Consider the following 22,142-nt stretch of genomic DNA (forward strand, 5'->3'; position numbering starts at 1 on the left):
ATATATGATCAAGTGTACAGTCTATTGACGTTATCATAAAAAGGTAAATGATTTGGTGAAAATATCCTGTAATATCCCCGTAAATTGTCTTTAATTAATGAAAACATTTTTATCTCGGTGAATTCTCTTTAATCATTTTAAATATTCATTTGTGGCATCCCGACAGGTTAATCAATGGAAATATTTTTTCTCCGATATCTCGGTAATTTATCTTTAATTAATGGAAATATTATCTCATCACATCACCTTTCAAACTTATTTGGTTGAAATATGCTTTTGCTATATCCATAACAGTTTGTCGACATTGTTTATGACGTTGATCTTAAAGTTTAAATATTCATCATTTAGTAGCGTATGTTTTCGCCATGACTGATAGGAAAGTTTGTTGCAACTTTAAATGTTTAAAGATGCCGATTACAATGGAAATGCATTTCAAGTATCGCTCTATAATTTGTTTGACTGTTAAAGGTGATCCATACTGAGAAAACTGAAAATTCTCATTTCCAACAGAGTCAAGACAAGTCGATGATGATGATGATGATGATGATGATGATATAGTTGTTGTTGTTGATGATGATGATGATGATGATGATGATGATGATGATATTGTTGTTGTTGTTGATGAGGAGGAGGATGGTGATGATGAGGATAATGATAATGATGATGATATAGTTGTTGTTGATGATGATGATGATGAGGATGAGGATGATGAGGATGAGGATGATGAGTATGATGATGTGTCATAGCAGAATCATACAGTTTATGGACAATGAAGTATTATATACTCAACAAAAAAAGAAAGGTTAACATGTTTCCTTGGCGAATACCTGTAAATGAGTGAAAACAAAATGACGTTTGTGCAATATTAAAAAATGGTCATGTTTTAGATTACAAAATCCAAGGGGGTTACCAAAATCATTCAAGTGTGAAAGTCTGTATTAGCGAAAGAGCTGCATGAGGTTTTCTGCGACTAATTTGTATCTTTGCTTGAATTTCATAAACATTCAAACTGACAACTGCTCCTTAGATCCTTAGGACTTAGAAATCACTGAATCTTGCTATCTATCAACTTTATCATTATGCCCCGGCTGTCACAAGTACAGAGAGAAAGGGCTGTAGGCATGATCCAGGCTGGGGAGTCTCGCCGTCGAGTTGCACGGCATTTTGGTTGCAGTGTTAAGACAATTTGCCAGTTGGTAAGTCATTTAAACCAAACTGGGTCAAAATCCGATAGTCCCCGAAGCGGCCGACCCCGTAAAACGACCGCCAGGGATGACCGTCGTATACGATTGATACACTTGCGCAATCGATTCGTAACCGCAGTAGAGACTACAAGGACATTGTTTGGGCGTCGTGTGTCTCCCCAAACAGTCCGCAACAGGTTGAGGGCCTACCAATTGAAAGCGCGGCGTCCCTACACTGGACCCAATTTGTTGCGACGTCACAGTAATAATCGGCGTAACTGGACCCGTGTTCACCGTCGTTGGGCCTTAGGACAATGGAACAATGTTCTGTTTTCAGATGAGTCCAGGTTTTGTCTGCAAACACGGTGACGGAAGGCGCAGAGTGCGGAGGTGACAAGGGGAGCGTTTTGCGAACTGCTGCGTCGCAGAACGGGACCGCTTTGGCGGCGGAAGTGTAATGGTTTGGGTGGTATTTGTTGGGGGGGGGGGGGGGGGTATATTCGATATCGGGACGAAATTTTAAGACCAGTGGTTCTGCCATTCTTAAGACGCCATGGCGTTGGCGCCATTTTTCAACAGGATAACGCACAAGCGCACACCAGTCGAGTCAACAGAACTTTCTTGCAGCAGAATAACGTACAGGTGTTAGATTGGCCATCTAAATCACCTGATTTGTCACCGATTGGTCATGTCTGGGACGTTCTTGGGCGACGCGTGAGAGAACGTCAAAATCAGCCGTCAAACTTGCAGAAGCTGGCACAAGCCTTGATCGCTGAATGGAACAACATCTCTCCTCAAATTATCCGCCGGTTTACGAGTTCCATGCGACGACGCTGCAATGCTGTTTACTTCGCAAACAGTGGCCATACCCGTTACTAATGGTGTTACCTTTGAAATTGACCCCAACGTCCTTTACAGTCGAATAAAATCAACTGAACGCAAAGTTTTATAATGAAATATGACTGCAGTTTTATCAGAATTGATCAATTACTTTACTCGTACATGATTGGTAAGGATTTATGGACGGGCTAATTAATTGATCACAGAATAAAGTAGTGTTACTTTTCTTTTTTTGTTTAGTATATATACTGTCATATGTGAAGTGTATTTTGACGATTCATACTAACACATAGATTTATTTTCACAACAGAAATGGCATCCACCAGAACAAAAGCTCTTACCAAATTGGTAAAAATTAATACCCCGTTCAAACGAGTTGTTTCAACGTCGACTCCCAGCCACCAGGGGGCGCAAGTGCTCACTGTTGGAGCAGACATTGCAGGAACGGTGAGTGTTCAATGATAAATCTGAAGGTTAATGACAGTAAAACATTGATGTATAAAAGTAGAACTCTCGTCGATTTGGAAATAAAAGATTAGACATTTCATCAAAATCTGTGATATTTTGCTTCAATTTGCTTCAAAAGTTATAAAGTCGGGCAATTCCTGGGTACCAGATGCAGTATAACAAAACCTGATCTCCCTTCTTTTTTGCCAGTCTGCAAATCTTGATATTACATTTCGAATATCGCGCGATCATTTAATGTGACATATATCCTGCATCTCCAGATATCTCGTCTCGAATATTATTCCATCTCCTTATTGTTCACCCTGCAAATTGTAGAAATCAGGACTTCGAGATAAACAAAATGTTACCCGACCGATTTACTGGACAGCTAACAGCAAATGTGACATTATTACAAATAGAGAGTAGATTTTACTTACTTAGCACCTTACTTAAATCTTTTCAGGAATTAAGAAACAAGCGTTTTAGTTCCATCTACAAACTTGTTGATATAGATTTGATAAGATTACGACCAGAATATCCCCTTACATTGTACAGATTTTTGTTCATTTACAGTGTCCATTTAGAAAAACTTTCGAAACAATTGATAATATGATAAAGAAACCGCTTCCAACATCGGCATACCAAGTGGAATCTCCAGAAATCGCCACCAAATTACAAAGCTACGACGCCATACCCGGACCCAAAGGCCTTCCTATTGTTGGGACACTGTTCGATTACTTCAAAAAGGACGGTCTCAGATTCAGCAAAATGTTTGAGGTTTGGCTGATATTTTTTTTTTTTTTTTTTTGTGAAATTGTGATAATTCCTTGACTAAAACGGAATGTTGATAATGTGGAAAATAGATAATTTATGTCACAAACAGCTTTGACCTTTTAGATGCAATCGCTTTCATAGCGAAATTGGCATTAAATGATAAAAACTATATCTTACTTAGAGAAATAGCCTTCAGCGACACGCTCAGAATCAGCTCAAACGTTTTGTATAAATTGTTTACAGGCATACAGAATACGAGCTTTGGAATTTGGACCAATCTACAAAGAGAAAATAGCAACAATTTCTACCGTTATAATAAGCGATCCCGCAGAGTATAACAAAGTGATACGAGACGAAGGCAAATATCCCAAACGACGTGAGATGGAACCTATGGCTTATTACAGAACAAAGAACGGCATTGGACTGGGGCTTGTCAATGCGTAAGTCACACTGTTAATAATTCGTAAGTCACTCTGTTAATAATTCGTAAGTTCCTGTGTTAATAATTCGTAAGTCACTCTGTTACTATAATACGTAAGTCACTCTGTTAATAATTCGTAAGTCACTCTGTTAATAATTCGTAAGTCACTCTGTTAATAATTCGTAAGTCACTCTGTTACTATAATACGTAAGTCACTCTGTTAATAATTCGTAAGTCACTCTGTTACTATAATACGTAAGTCACTCTGTTAATAATGCGTAAATCAATCTGTTAATAATTCGTAAGTCACTCTGTTAATAATTCGTAAGTCACTCTGTTAATAATTCGTAAGTCACTCTGTTACTATAATACGTAAGTCACTCTGTTACTATAATACGTAAGTCACTCTGTTAATAATTCGTAAGTCACTCTGTTACTATAATTCGTAAGTCACTCTGTTAATAATTCGTAAGTCACTCTGTTAATAATTCGTAAGTCACTCTGTTGATAATTCGTAAGTCACTCTGTTACTATAATTCGTAAGTCACTCTGTTAATAATGCGTAAATCAATCTGTTAATAATTCGTAAGTCACTCTGTTGATAATTCGTAAGTCACTCTGTTAATAATTCGTAAGTCACTCTGTTACTATAATACGTAAGTCATTCTGTTAATAATTCGTAAGTCACTCTGTTAATAATTCGTAAGTCACTCTGTTACTATAATACGTAAGTCACTCTGTTAATAATTCGTAAGTCACTCTGTTACTATAATTCGTAAGTCACTCTGTTAATAATTCGTTAGTCACTCTGTTAATAATTCGTAAGTCACTCTGTTACTATAATTCGTAAGTCCCTGTGTTAATAATTCGTAAGTCACTCTGTTACTATAATTCGTAAGTCACTCTGTTAATAATTCGTAAGTCACTCTGTTACTATAATACGTAAGTCACTCTGTTACTATAATACGTAAGTCACTCTGTTAATAATGCGTAAATCAATCTGTTAATAATACGTAAGTCCCTGTGTTAATAATTCGTAAGTCCCTGTGTTAATAATTCGTAAGTCACTTTGTTAATAATTCGTAAGTCACTCTGTTACTATAATACGTAAGTCACTCTGTTAATAATGCGTAAATCAACCTGTTAATAATTCGTAAGTCACTCTGTTAATAATTCGTAAGTCACTCTGTTACTATAATACGTAAGTCATTCTGTTAATAATTCGTAAGTCACTCTGTTAATAATTCGTAAGTCACTCTGTTACTATAATACGTAAGTCACTCTGTTAATAATGCGTAAATCAATCTGTTAATAATTCGTAAGTCACTCTGTTAATAATTCGTAAGTCACTCTGTTAATAATTCGTAAGTTGATAATTCGTAAGTCACTTTGTTAATAATTCGTAAGTCACTCTGTTACTATAATACGTAAGTCACTCTGTTAATAATGCGTAAATCAATCTGTTAATAATACGTAAGTCCCTGTGTTAATAATTCGTAAGTCATTCTGTTAATAATTCGTAAGTCACTCTGTTAATAATTCGTAAGTCACTCTGTTACTATAATACGTAAGTCACTCTGTTAATAATTCGTAAGTCACTCTGTTACTATAATTCGTAAGTCACTCTGTTAATAATTCGTAAGTCACTCTGTTAATAATTCGTAAGTCCCTGTGTTAATAATTCGTAAGTCCCTGTGTTAATAATTCGTAAGTCACTCTGTTAATAATTCGCAAGTCACTCTGTTAATAATTCGTAAGTCCCTGTGTTAATAATTCGTAAGTCCCTGTGTTAATAATTCGCAAGTCACTCTGTTAATAATTCGTAAGTCCCTGTGTTAATAATTCGTAAGTCCCTGTGTTAATAATTCGTAAGTCACTCTGTTACTATAATACGTAAGTCACTCTATTACTATAATACGTAAGTCCCTGTGTTAATAATTCGTAAGTCACTCCGTTACTATAATTCGTAAGTCACTCTGTTAATAATTCGTAAGTCCCTGTGTTAATAATTCGTAAGTCACTCTGTTAATAATTCGTAAGTCACTCTGTTACTATAATACGTAAGTCACTCTGTTAATAATTCGTAAATCAATCTGTTAATAATTCGTAAGTCCCTGTGTTAATAATTCGTAAGTCACTCTGTTAATAATTCGTAAGTCACTCTGTTACTATAATACGTAAGTCACTCTGTTAATAATTCGTAAGTCACTCTGTTACTATAATTCGTAAGTCACTCTGTTAATAATTCGTTAGTCACTCTGTTAATAATTCGTAAGTCACTCTGTTACTATAATTCGTAAGTCCCTGTGTTAATAATTCGTAAGTCCCTGTGTTAATAATTCGTAAATCAATCTGTTAATAATTCGTAAGTCCCTGTGTTAATAATTCGTAAGTCACTCTGTTAATAATTCGTAAGTCACTTTGTTAATAATTCGTAAGTCACTCTGTTACTATAATACGTAAGTCACTCTGTTAATAATGCGTAAATCAATCTGTTAATAATTCGTAAGTCACTCTGTTGATAATTCGTAAGTCACTCTGTTAATAATTCGTAAGTCACTCTGTTAGTAATTCGTAAGTCACTCTGTTAGTAATTCGTAAGTCACTCTGTTAATAATGCGTAAATCAATCTGTTAATAATTCGTAAGTCACTCTGTTAATAATTCGTAAGTCACTTTGTTAATAATTCGTAAGTCACTCTGTTACTATAATACGTAAGTCACTCTGTTAATAATGCGTAAATCAATCTGTTAATAATTCGTAAGTCACTCTGTTAATAATTCGTAAGTCACTCTGTTACTATAATACGTAAGTCACTCTGTTAATAATTCGTAAGTCACTCTGTTACTATAATTCGTAAGTCACTCTGTTAATAATTCGTTAGTCACTCTGTTAATAATTCGTAAGTCACTCTGTTACTATAATTCGTAAGTCCCTGTGTTAATAATTCGTAAGTCCCTGTGTTAATAATTCGTAAGTCACTCTGTTAATAATTCGGAAGTCACTCTGTTAATAATTCGTAAGTCACTCTGTTAATAATTCGTAAGTCACTCTGTTACTATAATACGTAAGTCCCTGTGTTAATAATTCGTAAGTCACTCTGTTACTATAATTCGTAAGTTCCTGTGTTAATAATTCGTAAGTCCCTGTGTTAATAATTCGTAAGTCCCTGTGTTAATAATTCGTAAGTCACTCTGTTAATAATACGTAAGTCACTCTGTTACTATAATACGTAAGTCCCTGTGTTAATAATTCGTAAGTCACTCTGTTACTATAATTCGTAAGTCCCTGTGTTAATAATTCGTAAGTTCCTGTGTTAATAATTCGTAAGTCCCTGTGTTAATAATTCGTAAGTCCCTGTGTTAATAATTCGTAAGTCACTCTGTTAATAATTCGTAAGTCACTCTGTTAATAATTCGTAAGTCCCTGTGTTAATAATTCGTAAGTCCCTGTGTTAATAATTCGTAAGTCACTCTGTTAATAATACGTAAGTCACTCTGTTACTATAATACGTAAGTCCCTGTGTTAATAATTCGTAAGTCACTCTGTTACTATAATTCGTAAGTCCCTGTGTTAATAATTCGTAAGTCCCTGTGTTAATAATTCGTAAGTCCCTGTGTTAATAATTCGTAAGTCACTCTGTTAATAATTCGTAAGTCACTCTGTTAATAATTCGTAAGTCACTGTGTTACTATAATACGTAAGTCACTCTGTTACTATTGTATTCTTAGATCTTTTCTCCGAATGTCTTGAAGTATCATTTCATCGTTTTCATATTACGAAACTCAACAAAACAGTTGATTTCATTCGCATCCACAATTTTACTTTTTTCTATCTTTTCGGTCTGACTAACTTCCTTTACCTCTGAAACTAATCTAAACTGCTCTCATATAACAATCTCTACTGCACCGTCATTGTTAACAAGACCAATATCTCTGGATTTCTACCAATATTAGTATGATTAGATATGAGGATTCCAGGTTAATTACTAATGATCGGGAGGAAATCTTCCGCTGCAATACCTTGTGTAGGAACGCTTACCATGTACATGACTTACCGTTACCTTCTGATAGATTTTCGGATTTACTGATCAGACACCTGATTCTGTTTTTGTTTGTAAATTCTTCACCTACAAAAAATGTTATGTTAACACAACTCCCATTAATATTTACAAAAATTGCTTTTTTCTGTTTGGTCTTAACTTCAATTCGCTTTCCTTCGTTGCGAATTTTTCTATCGCCGTTTTCAGTGTAATGCACATTCATTCAACACTCGATGTATTTAACATAAGGGGATTATAAAGATGGATATTTAGGGTCGACATCAACTTTTCAGACAAGGAGAGGAATGGCATAAATACCGAACAGTAGTCAGTAAAAAGATGCTGAAAATGAAGGAGGTTCTAGACTACTGCGGATCCATGGATACTGTGGCTGAAGATTTTGTCCATCACCTCAAGGCCAAGAGCACTGCCAACCACGAGGTTCCTGTCCTCGAGAAGGAAATCTTCAAATGGGCTATGGAATGTAAGCTATTAAATTCAGCTCCAAAATAATTCTATCTACGAATATTATATTTTATTTAATTATTTTTAGTGATTCGCTTCTTGAATTCTGTACACTTGTATAATTTTTAGTTCTTATAAGATTGTTAAAAAACAAACACAAGCGAATAGCACCCGTTGAAACAAATTTAGACACAGTAACAACGAGTGACGAATTTACTTTCACAACTTTCTAAGACTCATCAGTGAGGCTGAGGGCCAAACGTTTGAAACCTAGGTCTAGGAGGCAACCGTGGATAATCAAATTCCACTGAAAGTGCACTAGCCCCATCATTTACTCCATTTCGTAAATCAACGTCAATACTTCTTTGTGAATTAAAACGTAGTATGTAGGTTACGGTAAATCTCTGGGACTAAAAGTGTCTACCACCTGCAATCTTAATTAAAGTATAAAAGACGGTTTACAATGTTTTATCAATGACAGTTATAAATTTTTATCTAATGCTGACACATTGCACACAATTCATCCTCATATCTGTGGCTTGTTTTTATGTTGAAGATCAAAACCTATCACACGATATTTACTCTATGTTTTACTTTAAAAGCAAACGATGCCTTATTACGTTTAAAGTAATTACATATGTATTAAGAAATTTGACGTTTTCCTCTGTAGCAATTGGTACATTTCTGTTCGAGGAAAGGATTGGTTGTTTCGGAAGTCCAACCCCGCAACAAGCGCAAGATTTCATAGACAACCTCCAAGGTTTCTTCAAACTGATGCAACCTCTCATGTATAACGTCCCCATCTACAAAATCCTCCCTACTAAAATGTGGAACCAGTACGAAAGCTACGCTAACCAGGTTATGAAAATCGGTCGATCTTTTGTTGATAAGGTAAGTCAACAGTTTAGTGACTTGTATACGAGTTTCAATTATCTATTACAAATTTCAACAATATTTAACTTAAGTAACATTTTTATCCATATTCGATTTTCATTTTTGTGAATACCGAGTTTATAAAAAAATATGTACTATTTTTGTGAAATGTAAAAATTTCATATTTTTGCACGTGGTCTTAGCATTCTCGATACTCCAGGGATTACGATCACTTTCGTTCTCTGGACCCCTTGGAACATGTCATAGCAAAACTGAAGATCCCATGAGCAATACACTGAGGACAAGATGACTTTATTCCTCCAGAAATGAAGAGTACATTACAAATTTAAGACAAAGAATAAGAAAATTAATACAAATATATAAGGTACATACAATATTAATGACAATTAGGAATAGTACTTAGACGAAAATAGCCATGGAAAAATATATGAAATGGGAAAATAATTTAGAGACAATAATACAATTCGCTTTGAAGTTGGGTGTCGCTCCTTTGTAATCTTTAAAAGGAATAAATTACTTCGTGTGTCCCTTCAATTTTGCCATGACATGTTCCAGGGGTCCAGAAAACCAAAGTGATCATAATCCCTGGAGTATCGAGGATGATAAACTGATACATATGTAAGACTCTTCGTATAGATAGCGGTGTGGAAGGCACTAATACAGAGGTCTTATAAAGTTAGAACTGAAATGTTACGAGGGGTCATAGTGTTACGTTTGTCTAATTACTTCCCTAATCTACGAACCCTCAACAGTTTCTACTGACCGCCATGGTATCATAACATCAACTTCTTCACCTGATCATATTCTCATTCGGATGGGAGCGAGAAATCACAAGGGAGAGTGAAATGTATGAGTTCTAGTGTGTGTAATCCTTCCTGGATATCCCAGCGATCCTGAATGTCCTGCCTAGTAAACTAGCTGTCCATACATACCTCCTACCTCAGAGTTGGTATGGATTATATATTTTTATGTTTTGTCAATTGATATTTTAAAACATTTTTCATATCATCAGAAAGCAAAGGCTCTGGAAGGCGTTGTCCCCGAAGAAAACGAGAAAGTCTCGTTTTTGACGTATCTGATGTCACAGGAGTCCCTAACTCCTGAAGACGCCCTCTCTACAGCTGTCGACTTGCTTGTAGGAGCCACTGAAACGGTAAATATGATATCTTTAATAAATCTCCTGCATAAATATATTTCAGTATACTGAAAAACAAAGACAAAAGCCACTGATACTTCTGTATTCAATACACCGATTCCGTTCACACTAGCTAAACATGTCTCGGAGTGTTAGCATGAATCCAGCATACTTTCGTTAATGCTATCATAATCAAAACCTTTGTGTAGGTCACTTGGGATTATCCTCAGTTAGTTGAAAAGCTTCAAACTTTAGGTCCTTATCATCTCTGATGAGCCCTAGAAGGTCGAAACAGCAGTATGATGTATCATCACTGAAGAGTCCTAGAAGGTCGAAACAGCAGTATGATGTAACATCACTGATGAGTCCTAGAAGGACGAAACAGCTGTATGATGTAACATCACTGACGAGTCCTAGAAGGTCGAAACAGCAGTATGATGTAACATCACTGATGAGTCCTAGAAGGTCGAAACAGCAGTATGATGTAACATCACTGATGAGTCCTAGAAGGACGAAACAGCAGTATGATGTAACATCACTGATGAGTCCTAGAAGGACGAAACAGCAGTATGATGTAACATCACTGACGAGTCCTAGAAGGTCGAAACAGCAGTATGATGTAACATCACTGATGAGTCCTAGAAGGTCGAAACAGCAGTATGATGTAACATCACTGACGAGTCCTAGAAGGTCGAAACAGCAGTATGATGTAACATCACTGATGAGTCCTAGAAGGTCGAAACAACAGTATGATGATTCATTATATGGTTCTACTGTATCTAACTCTAATTTTTTTTTTTATAAAAAATCTGATTGATTTAATGAAATAAAAATAGTTCACCTGTTTAACATCACTGGGAGGGAGGTCGGACACTTGATTCCATCTGTTTTGACGAGTCCTGGGATGGAAGGTCGAAACAGCAGTATGATTAACATCACTGTTTTGACGAAGAAGGTCGAAACAGCAGTATGATGTAACATCTGTTTTGATGATAGAAGGTCGAAACAGCAGTATGATGTAACATCACTGATGAGATTGAAGGACGAAACAGCTGTATGATTAACATCTGTTTTGACGAGTCCTAGAAGGTCGAAACAGCAGTATGATGTAACATCACTGATGAGTTTTGAGAAGGTCGAAACAGCAGTATGATGTAACATCACTGATGAGTCCTAGAATTTGTTTTGATGTAACATCACTGATGAGTCCTAGAAGGTCGAAACAACAGTATGATGATTCATTATATGGTTCCACTGTATCTAACTCTAATTTTTTTTTTTATAAAAAATCTGTTCATTGATTTAATGATAATAAAAATAGTTCATCTGTTTCGACGAGACTGGGATGGGAGGTCGGGACACTTGATTCCATCTGTTTCGACGAGACTGGGATGGGAGGTCGGGACACTTGATTCCATCTGTTTTGACGAGATTGGGATGGAAAGTCGGGACACTTGATTCCATCTGTTTTGACGAGATAGGGATGGGAGGTCGGGACACTTGATTCAATTTGTTTTGACGAGGTTGGGATGGGAGGTCGGACACTTGATTCCATCTGTTTTGACGAGATTGGGATGGGAGGTCGGGACACTTGATTCCACCTGTTTCGACGAGATTGGGATGGGAGGTCGGACACTTGATTCAATTTGTTTTGACGAGATTGGAATGGGAAGTCGGGACACTTGATTCAATTTGTTTTGACGAGATTGGGATGGGAAGTCGGGACACTTGATTCAATTTGTTTTGACGAGATTGGGATGGGAAGTCGGGACACTTGATTCCATCTGTTTTGACGAGATTGGGATGGAAAGTCGGGACACTTGATTCCATCTGTTTTGACGAGATTGGGATGGAAAGTCGGGACACTTGATTCCATCTGTTTTGACGAGATAGGGATGGGAGGTCGGGACACTTGATTCAATTTGTTTTGACGAGGTTGGGATGGGAGGTCGGACACTTGATTCCATTTGTTTTGACGAGATTGGGATGGGAAGTCGGGACACTTGATTCTATCTGTTTTGACGAGATTGGGATGGGAGGTCGGACACTTGATTCAATTTGTTTTGACGAGATTGGAATGGGAAGTCGGGACACTTGATTCAATTTGTTTTGACGAGATTGGGATGGGAAGTCGGGACACTTGATTCCATCTGTTTTGACGAGATTGGGATGGGAGGTCGGGACACTTGATTCCATCTGTTTTGACGAGATTGGGATGGGAGGTCGGACACTTGATTCAATTTGTTTTGACGAGATTGGGATGGGAGGTCGGGACACTTGATTCAATTTGTTTTGACGAGATTGGGATGGGAGTTAGGGCCACTTGATTCCATCTGTTTTGACGAGATTGGGATGGGAGGTCGGGACACTTGATTCCATCTGTTTTGACGAGATTGGGATGGGAAGTCGTTACACTTGATTTCATCTGTTTTGACGAGATTTGGCTGGGAGTTAGGGCCACTTGATTTCATCTGTTTTGACGATATTGGTTTGGGAAGTAGGGGCTCTTGTTTCCGTCTGTTTTGACAAAATTGGGATGGGACGTCGAGACGTATAATTCAATATACTTCAATGGGTTTGGAATGAGAACGTAGGGGTTCTTCACTCGTATGTTGATTCAACGCCAGCGGACAATTTTTCCTGGTGTGTTGGCCCTCTGTAATTGTTTGTTTTCACCGCACAGACATCTAACGGCTCGCTGTGGGTGATGTACTGCCTTGCTAAGAACCCAAAAGTACAGGAAACACTCTTTCAAGAAATCCAGTCTGTCCTACCTAGCAAGGAGGCGATAACTCCGGAAACCCTCAACAAACTACCTTACATCAAAGCTGTCATTAAAGAGACATTCAGGTAAACACTTTGGTCTAAAGTTAGTCAGCACTATCAAATATAGCTGCTTAACCCTACGACATTTAAATTTAAAGGATGCACTCTTGAGAGTAAAACAAAATCCCATATAAACTTTTTTCAGGTCGAGATTTTTGCGAGGTTTGATTTTAGAAGTAGATACTAGAAGTAAATCACTATGTTGCTTCACGACTTTTCCGATACATCCGTGAGAATATGTGTATCAGAAAATGATTAATTTTCACGTATTCTTTTTATTTCTCCCTGCATAATAGACATTCTCTGTCATTTTTACGACGATCTTTCTTAAAATAAATTTTAGTCTTTCATTAAAAAGTGAGGGTATGATACTAGACAACTAAGAAAAAAATAATGTGAAGAAGATTTCATTCGATTTAACGAGCTTTAAAATGCACAGCAACCAAAACATGAAAATGTTCTAAAATGACATTAATTTATTTGACCATCTTCTAGTATTCAACTTTTCAAAATATGTTAGCATTTTAAGTTTTGATAGAGAAATTTTCCAGAATGATTTTCATAATTAAAAATGTGGGGTCTCTGCAGAAACCAGCTGAAATGTTTATTTTTGGGTCCTAATAAATCTGAGAAAGTAGTCTCCAAGTGAGAATTCAGGATTTGAAATCTGTGATTCGTGGTGATAGTTCATAGAAACATTTCGTTGAAATCAACTCAACATCTCCAGAGTTTTCCCCAAGAGATGGGGCTTAACATCCATAAAACGTTGAAATTGTTGACGCTGTTAACAACTCTAAAAACGTAACAAACAAGCCATGTGGACAAAGTTCAACCAATCTTACAATATTAAACATAATGACCTGTACAAGAGACAGGAGAGAATATCCCTGCTGTACCTCACTATGTGAATAAAACTGTTAATATTATATTTTACGACTTACCTGACTTATGAACGGACATAAAATCAACATATTTATTAAAACTGATCAAGTCCGTGACGCCAGCAAAACTTTCTGTGTGAAATCTACGTCTACAAAATTTGTACTATATACATGAATTATCAGGGATTTCACAATATTGTTACATGAGTGTAAACTTTGTTATTCAATTTTTACAGAGTATTAATTAATAATTGTGAAGACATTTAGATAAATTTGCTACCTGGCTGTAATTTGAAACATACGACAGAACGTTTATAACAAAGATACACCCTTTTCAGGTTATATCCGATCACGTTCGCTACCAGCAGATTTGTGCAGAAGGACATAGAAGTGGGTGGATTTAATCTACCGGCAGGAGTAAGTAATATATATATATATATAAATATCTATAAGTCTATATATATCTTAAAGGCACAAGCGAAGTAATTGATTGGTTCCAGGGGAAAAGAACTGACCAATCACAGGCTAATACTCTTTTTTAAGATTGACACCCAACTCCAAAGCAATCACAATATACCGTTATGCGGCGTCGAGATTCGTTTGATGCACATCAAAGGCTCAAACAAATCTTTTCGGCTTTTTCATTATTTTCTTAATTCTCGTTTTCTTCTTTTTCCTTAATGCCATCCTTGGTCTCCCGCCGTTATTTGTGAACGTGTAGCTTGTATCTGTGGTAGTATTTGATAGTTCCTGAATGTTCCGCTAGGATCGCTCGTGAACAAATACTCAAATACAGACTATATATCATCTTCATTAAGTTTAGCGCTAAGACAATGTATCATACTTAGACAGCTACTTCGAATTGTCAAATTACTTTTGCATTTTTGATGTAGCAGCTACGTTTTTGAACGTCATATTTCTGTTCAGCAGCCTCACGGAGTTATCGTTCTTGTTTTCTATTTCAGACCCATGTCCAAGCTAATCTATATGGAATGTTCCGAGATCCCGAGTATTTCCCAAATCCAGAAGAGTTCCGTCCAGAGAGATGGCTCAGAGAGGCAAACATGGACTCCAACATCAAGGCACTTTCCAACCTTGTGTGGGGACATGGAGCAAGAATGTGTATAGGTAGGTGCACATGGAGTCGGGATGTACACATACGTCCTGGAAGATTATACGTATTTTATTCAGGTTGTCTTCTCGTGTGATTGAAACAGTTATACAGGGGCGGGTGTGTATGGGCATTCACATACAGGGTGTATGGTCTGGGAGCGAGATTGTACTATTTTGTTCAGATTGTCCTCTGATGGGAGGAAAGAGATATAAATGTGATTGAAACGAGTCATACAAGGGCGGGTGTGTATGGGCATGGAGACACACAGGTGTATGGTCTGGGAGCGAGATTGTACATAAGCGGTGAAGTTGTACGTGTGGTAGATATAGGACTTGATAGAAATAAAACCGTTGTTTGTCGTCACCAAAACCGTAGCCAGAGTTGTTAATTACTGCAGGGGTCAAATTGAATGATTAGTTTCTTTCCCACAGTTTATAATCATTAAAGAAATTAATAGATTTAATAGAACATTCACCTTTGTTTCAGGTCGCAGATTTGCAGAACAGGAGATGCACATTATGTTATCAAAGGTTGGTATGAATCGTTGCGAATTCTTGAATATTTTATAAATAAAAGCTGTGCCTTTGTTTAATGCTATCAGAAATAAATCAAAATATCGGAAAAGGATGTGTCTCTATGAAGACTACATAATGGTATGACGAGCAGTGTAACTTAATGTCACACACTGCTGTGCACAAGACTTTCCCGCTTCGTGCTTTCCCCGGAAGATATCGTCTCGCAATGCAATAATGCAACATTCGAAACGGAATCACGTCCACTGTAACTTAGAGATTTGCTTGACAGATTGTCATTGTTTTTGAACAATGCATTCACAAGATATTGCAACTATCTAACCGGTTTTTTCTTTCTTTCTAACCGGTCTTTTGCTTTCCATCTTCTTTCTAACCGGTCTTTTGCTTTCCATCTTCTTTCTAACCGGTCTTTTGCTTTCCATCTTCTTTCTAGCCGGAATTATTCCTCTTTCTATTATTTTGTTACTATCCTGTCATAACCGTATTGCTGATGGGTGTTTTTCTATTGCGTTATTCAATCTAACTTTCTTTCAATTTGTATTTCAACAGATGGTACAGAACTTCAAGATCGAGTACCATCATGAAGATATTGAACCAGTTTTAAACACAGTCATGACTCCAGACAGACCTCTTCAACTTTCGTTCATACCTAGAGAAAGTGTATGAAAATGGAAATCCTCACGACGTAGATACTGGAATCCTTGCCTCCTTGGACTGTGATATTGTGTACCTGTACACAACATACAGCTGTGATGACCAGTGCATCGGATACTGGAGGACTAAATGACGGTGCTTTAATCTGATGAAACCGCAAGCGACAAGATGTCGCTCATTCATGCTGACGTCATATAAGCAGATTAAGTCAGATTCCCGCCAGCTCAAGCCACCAGGAGATACGTACTAGGTGTATTCTCTGTCACCTGATATAGAAACTGTCACAGCAGGATAAGTCTTAAGCAGAATCTCACAGATTAAGCATGAATTTTGACTTCATCAACTTCTATGACTGTGAAGGTTTTACTTTATAAAAATGATTATGAAAGTTTTAATTGAACATGAAAAATGGTACATTATAGTCCAAACCTGAAAGTAAGTAGGAATATTTCAAGATTTCCTTTTGTTAAAGTTAAAAATGCTGTTAGTATACATTAAACCAAAACAATGTACACAGATTGGTAAATATTTCTGCCTTCTGTTGTAAACTCCAACACTCTTGGTAATATCTATTATTATACTGATTTCATTCCAGACAAATTCAAAACATTTTGGTCAATAAAAAAAATTGCAGAAAAAGTATTTGCGTTTTGTTGGGTTTTGACTGACTTTGTTTTAATGATACTACAGAAGTCTAAAATTGCTGGAGGTGTGAATGATGTGGATAAATTATTTGTCTTGCCTATGACTTACAAATACACTATTTTTCCAAAAGTGACAATTTGCCATGTTCATTTTTATGAACAGCATGCAAACACTGTAAATATATTGTTGTTATAACATTTCAAAGCAAATTCAATAATTCTCAAAATTCACTTAAATACAAAATACACCAAACATTGAAATTTACTGAAATTTACTTGATGGGCAGAGGTGGCCACAAGTTTGATAGAAATAGCACTTGAACTTATGAGAAACTGAACTACATGTAAATGCAAATCTTTCAAGTCCAATTTTCTTTGTATAATTATTGTTAACTTCACCCCCTCCCCAGGGGGCAATATGGGACCCTAAGGTCATGAAATTCACAATTTTGGGAAAGTACCTTGAAACCCTTCCATTCAAAGAGAGTATGCTACCATATCTAGGTCTTGAGAGACTTGAAATTTCAATTAAGTCCATTTGGCACCGCCCCTCATGCCCATGCAGGGTGGGAAGTCAGAAAATGTGAACTGTTAAAGGAAGCATGACCAGACACAAAAGGTGATGGTAATAAGTCAATGGTGACTTCATCTCCAGACAGCTAAATGCAAAAAAAAAAAAAAAAAAAAATTGTTGGAGGCAAAATGGTCATAAGAATTGTAACATTCAATCAATCAGCTCACAGGGACAGATGGATACAGAAGTTGTAACAATCAGCTCACAGGGACAGAGGGACTACAGAAGTTGTAACAATCAGCTAACAGGGACAGAGGGACTACAGAAGTTGTAACAATCAGCTAACAGGGACAGATGGACTACAGAAGTTGTAACAATCAGCTCACAGGGACAGATGGATACAGAAGTTGTAACAATCAGCTCACAGGGACAGAGGGACTACAGAAGTTGTAACAATCAGCTCACAGGGACAGATGGACTACAGAAGTTGTAACAATCAGCTAACAGGGACAGATGGACTACAGAAGTTGTAACAATCAGCTCACAGGGACAGTCAGCTCACAGGGACAGAGGGATACAGAAGTTGTAACAATCAGCTCACAGGGACAGATGGACTACAGAAGTTGTAACAATCAGCTCACAGGGACAGAGGGACTACAGAAGTTGTAACAATCAGCTCACAGGGACAGAGGGATACAGAAGTTGTAACAATCAGCTCACAGGGACAGATGGACTACAGAAGTTGTAACAATCAGCTCACAGGGACAGAGGGACTACAGAAGTTGTAACAATCAGCTCACAGGGACAGATGGATACAGAAGTTGTAACAATTCAGCTCAGATGGATACAGAAGGACAGATGGACTACAGAAGTTGTAACAATCAGATGACAGGGACAGATGGACTACAGAAGTTGTAACAATCAGCTCACAGGGACAGATGGACTACAGAAGTTGTAACAATCAGCTCACAGGGACAGATGGACTACAGAAGTTGTAACAATCATCACAGGGACAGATGGACTACTAACAATCAGCTCACAGGGACAGATGGACTACAGAAGTTGACAGAATAACAACAGGGACTACAGAAGTTGTAACAATCAGCTCACAGGGACAGATGGACTACAGAAGTTGTAACAATCAGCTCACAGGGACAGATGGACTACAGAAGTTGTAACAATCAACAGGGACAGATGGACTACAGAAGTTGTAACAATCAGCTAACAGGGACAGATGGACTACAGAAGTTGTAACAATCAGCTCACAGGGACAGATGGACTACAGAAGTTGTAACAATCAGCTAACAGGGACAGATGGACTACAGAAGTTGTAACAATCAGATCACAGGGACAGATGGACTACAGAAGTTGTAACAATCAGCTCACAGGGACAGATGGACTACAGAAGTTGTAACAATCAGATGACAGGGACAGATGGACTACAGAAGTTGTAACAATCAGCTCACAGGGACAGAGGGACTACAGAAGATCACAGGGACAGATGGACTACAGAAGTTGTAACAATCAGCTCACAGGGACAGATGGACTACAGAAGTTGTAACAATCAGCTCACAGGGACAGAGGGACTACAGAAGTTGTAACAATCAGCTCACAGGGACAGAGGGACTACAGAAGTTGTAACAATCAGCTCACAGGGACAGATGGACAGAAGTTGTAACAATACAGAAGTTGAAGTTGTAACAATCAGCTCACAGGGACAGATGGACTACAGAAGTTGTAACAATCAGCTCACAGGGACAGATGGACTACAGAAGTTGTAACAATCAGCTCACAGGGACAGATGGACTACAGAAGTTGTAACAATCAGCTCACAGGGACAGATGGACTACAGAAGTTGTAACAATCAGCTCACAGGGACAGAGGGACTACAGAAGTTGTAACAATCAGCTCACAGGGACAGATGGACTACAGAAGTTGTAACAATCAGCTCACAGGGACAGATGGATACAGAAGTTGTAACAATCAGCTCACAGGGACAGATGGACTACAGAAGTTGTAACAATCAGCTCACAGGGACAGATGGACTACAGAAGTTGTAACAATCAGCTCACAGGGACAGAGGGACTACAGAAGTTGTAACAATCAGCTCACAGGGACAGATGGACTACAGAAGTTGTAACAATCAGCTCACAGGGACAGAGGGACTACAGAAGTTGTAACAATCAGCTCACAGGGACAGATGGACTACAGAAGTTGTAACAATCAGCTCACAGGGACAGATGGACTACAGAAGTTGTAACAATCAGCTCACAGGGACAGATGGACTACAGAAGTTGTAACAATCAGCTAACAGGGACAGATGGACTACAGAAGTTGTAACAATCAGATGACAGGGACAGATGGACTACAGAAGTTGTAACAATCAGATGACAGGGACAGATGGATACAGAAGTTGTAACAATCAGCTCACAGGGACAGAGGGACTACAGAAGTTGTAACAATCAGCTCACAGGGACAGATGGACTACAGAAGTTGTAACAATCAGCTCACAGGGACAGATGGACTACAGAAGTTGTAACAATCAGCTCACAGGGACAGAGGGACAGAAGTTGGACAGATGGATACAGAAGTTGTAACAATCAGAAGTTCACAGGGACAGATGGACTACAGAAGTTGTAACAATCAGCTAACAGGGACAGATGGATACAGAAGTTGTAACAATCAGCTAACAGGGACAGATGGACTACAGAAGTTGTAACAATCAGATGACAGGGACAGATGGACTACAGAAGTTGTAACAATCAGCTCACAGGGACAGATGGACTACAGAAGTTGTAACAATCAGCTAACAGGGACAGATGGACTACAGAAGTTGTAACAATCAGCTCACAGGGACAGATGGACTACAGAAGTTGTAACAATCAGCTCACAGGGACAGATGGACTACAGAAGTTGTAACAATCAGCTCACAGGGACAGATGGACTACAGAAGTTGTAACAATCAGCTCACAGGGACAGATGGACTACAGAAGTTGTAACAATCAGCTCACAGGGACAGATGGACTACAGAAGTTGTAACAATCAGCTCACAGGGACAGATGGACTACAGAAGTTGTAACAATCAGCTCACAGGGACAGATGGATACAGAAGTTGTAACAATCAGCTCACAGGGACAGATGGACTACAGAAGTTGTAACAATCAGCTCACAGGGACAGATGGACTACAGAAGTTGTAACAATCAGCTCACAGGGACAGATGGACTACAGAAGTTGTAACAATCAGCTAACAGGGACAGATGGACTACAGAAGTTGTAACAATCATCTAACAGGGTCAGATGGACTACAGAAGTTGTAACAACAGAGGGACAGATGGATACAGAAGTTGTAACAATCAGCAGAAGTTGTAACAATCAGGGACAGATGGACTACAGAAGTTGTAACAATCAGCTAACAGGGACAGAGGGACTACAGAAGTTGTAACAATCAGCTAACAGGGACAGATGGACTACAGAAGTTGTAACAATCAGCTCACAGGGACAGAGGGACTACAGAAGTTGTAACAATCAGCTAACAGGGACAGATGGACTACAGAAGTTGTAACAATCAGCTCATAGTGACAGATGGACTACAGAAGTTGTAACAATCAGCTCATAGTGACAGATGGATACAGAAGTTGTAACAATCAGCTCACAGGGACAGATGGATACAGAAGTTGTAACAATCAGCTCACAGGGACAGATGGACTACAGAAGTTGTAACAATCAGCTCATAGTGACAGATGGACTACAGAAGTTGTAACAATCAGCTCACAGGGACAGATGGATACAGAAGTTGTAACAATCAGCTCACAGGGACAGATGGACTACAGAAGTTGTAACAATCAGCTAACTGGGACAGAGGGACTACAGAAGTTGTAACAATCAGCTAACTGGGACAGATGGATACAGAAGTTGTAACAATCAGCTCACAGGGACAGATGGATACAGAAGTTGTAACAATCAGCTCACAGGGACAGATGGATACAGAAGTTGTAACAATCAGCTCACAGGGACAGATGGACTACAGAAGTTGTAACAATCAGCTAACAGGGACAGATGGACTACAGAAGTTGTAACAATCAGCTAACTGGGACAGAGGGACTACAGAAGTTGTAACAATCAATCAGCTCACAGGGACAGAGGGACTACAGAAGTTGTAACAATCAGCTCACAGGGACAGAGGGACTACAGAAGTTGTAACAATCAGCTCACAGGGACAGATGGACTACAGAAGTTGTAACAATCAGCTCACAGGGACAGATGGACTACAGAAGTTGTAACAATCAGCTCACAGGGACAGATGGATACAGAAGTTGTAACAATCAGCTCACAGGGACAGAGGGATACAGAAGTTGTAACAATCAGCTCACAGGGACAGATGGATACAGAAGTTGTAACAATCAGCTAACAGGGACAGATGGATACAGAAGTTGTAACAATCAGCTAACTGGGACAGATGGACTACAGAAGTTGTAACAATCAGATGACAGGGACAGAGGGACTACAGAAGTTGTAACAATCAGCTCACAGGGACAGAGGGACTACAGAAGTTGTAACAATCAGATGACAGGGACAGATGGATACAGAAGTTGTAACAATCAGCTCACAGGGACAGAGGGACTACAGAAGTTGTAACAATCAGCTAACTGGGACAGATGGATACAGAAGTTGTAACAATCAGCTGACAGGGACAGATGGACTATGGAAGTTGCAATATTTAACACACAGATAATTCATGCTAAATATAGAAAATAAGAAAACACAAATCGGTAC

General features: G+C 38.1%; 1 protein-coding gene across 1 annotated transcript; it reads left to right on the forward strand.

Annotated features, from left to right (window-relative positions):
- The first annotated feature begins 2,336 nt into the window (after positions 1–2,336).
- LOC132549933 (cytochrome P450 10-like) lies at positions 2,337–16,222 on the forward strand. Its single transcript, XM_060213918.1, has 11 exons — positions 2,337–2,471; positions 3,045–3,248; positions 3,489–3,685; positions 8,002–8,192; positions 8,844–9,064; positions 10,080–10,220; positions 12,886–13,052; positions 14,248–14,326; positions 14,875–15,037; positions 15,510–15,553; positions 16,106–16,222. Exons 1-11 carry the CDS (start codon positions 2,337–2,339, stop codon positions 16,220–16,222), a joined length of 1,659 nt encoding a protein of 552 aa, XP_060069901.1.
- Positions 16,223–22,142: the final 5,920 nt, after the last annotated feature.

Source organism: Ylistrum balloti, unplaced genomic scaffold (genome assembly GCF_031769215.1).
Source record: "Ylistrum balloti isolate Yb309-2 unplaced genomic scaffold, AGI_CSIRO_Ybal_v1 Utg370092, whole genome shotgun sequence".
In the NCBI taxonomy this organism is placed as follows: domain Eukaryota; kingdom Metazoa; phylum Mollusca; class Bivalvia; order Pectinida; family Pectinidae; genus Ylistrum; species Ylistrum balloti.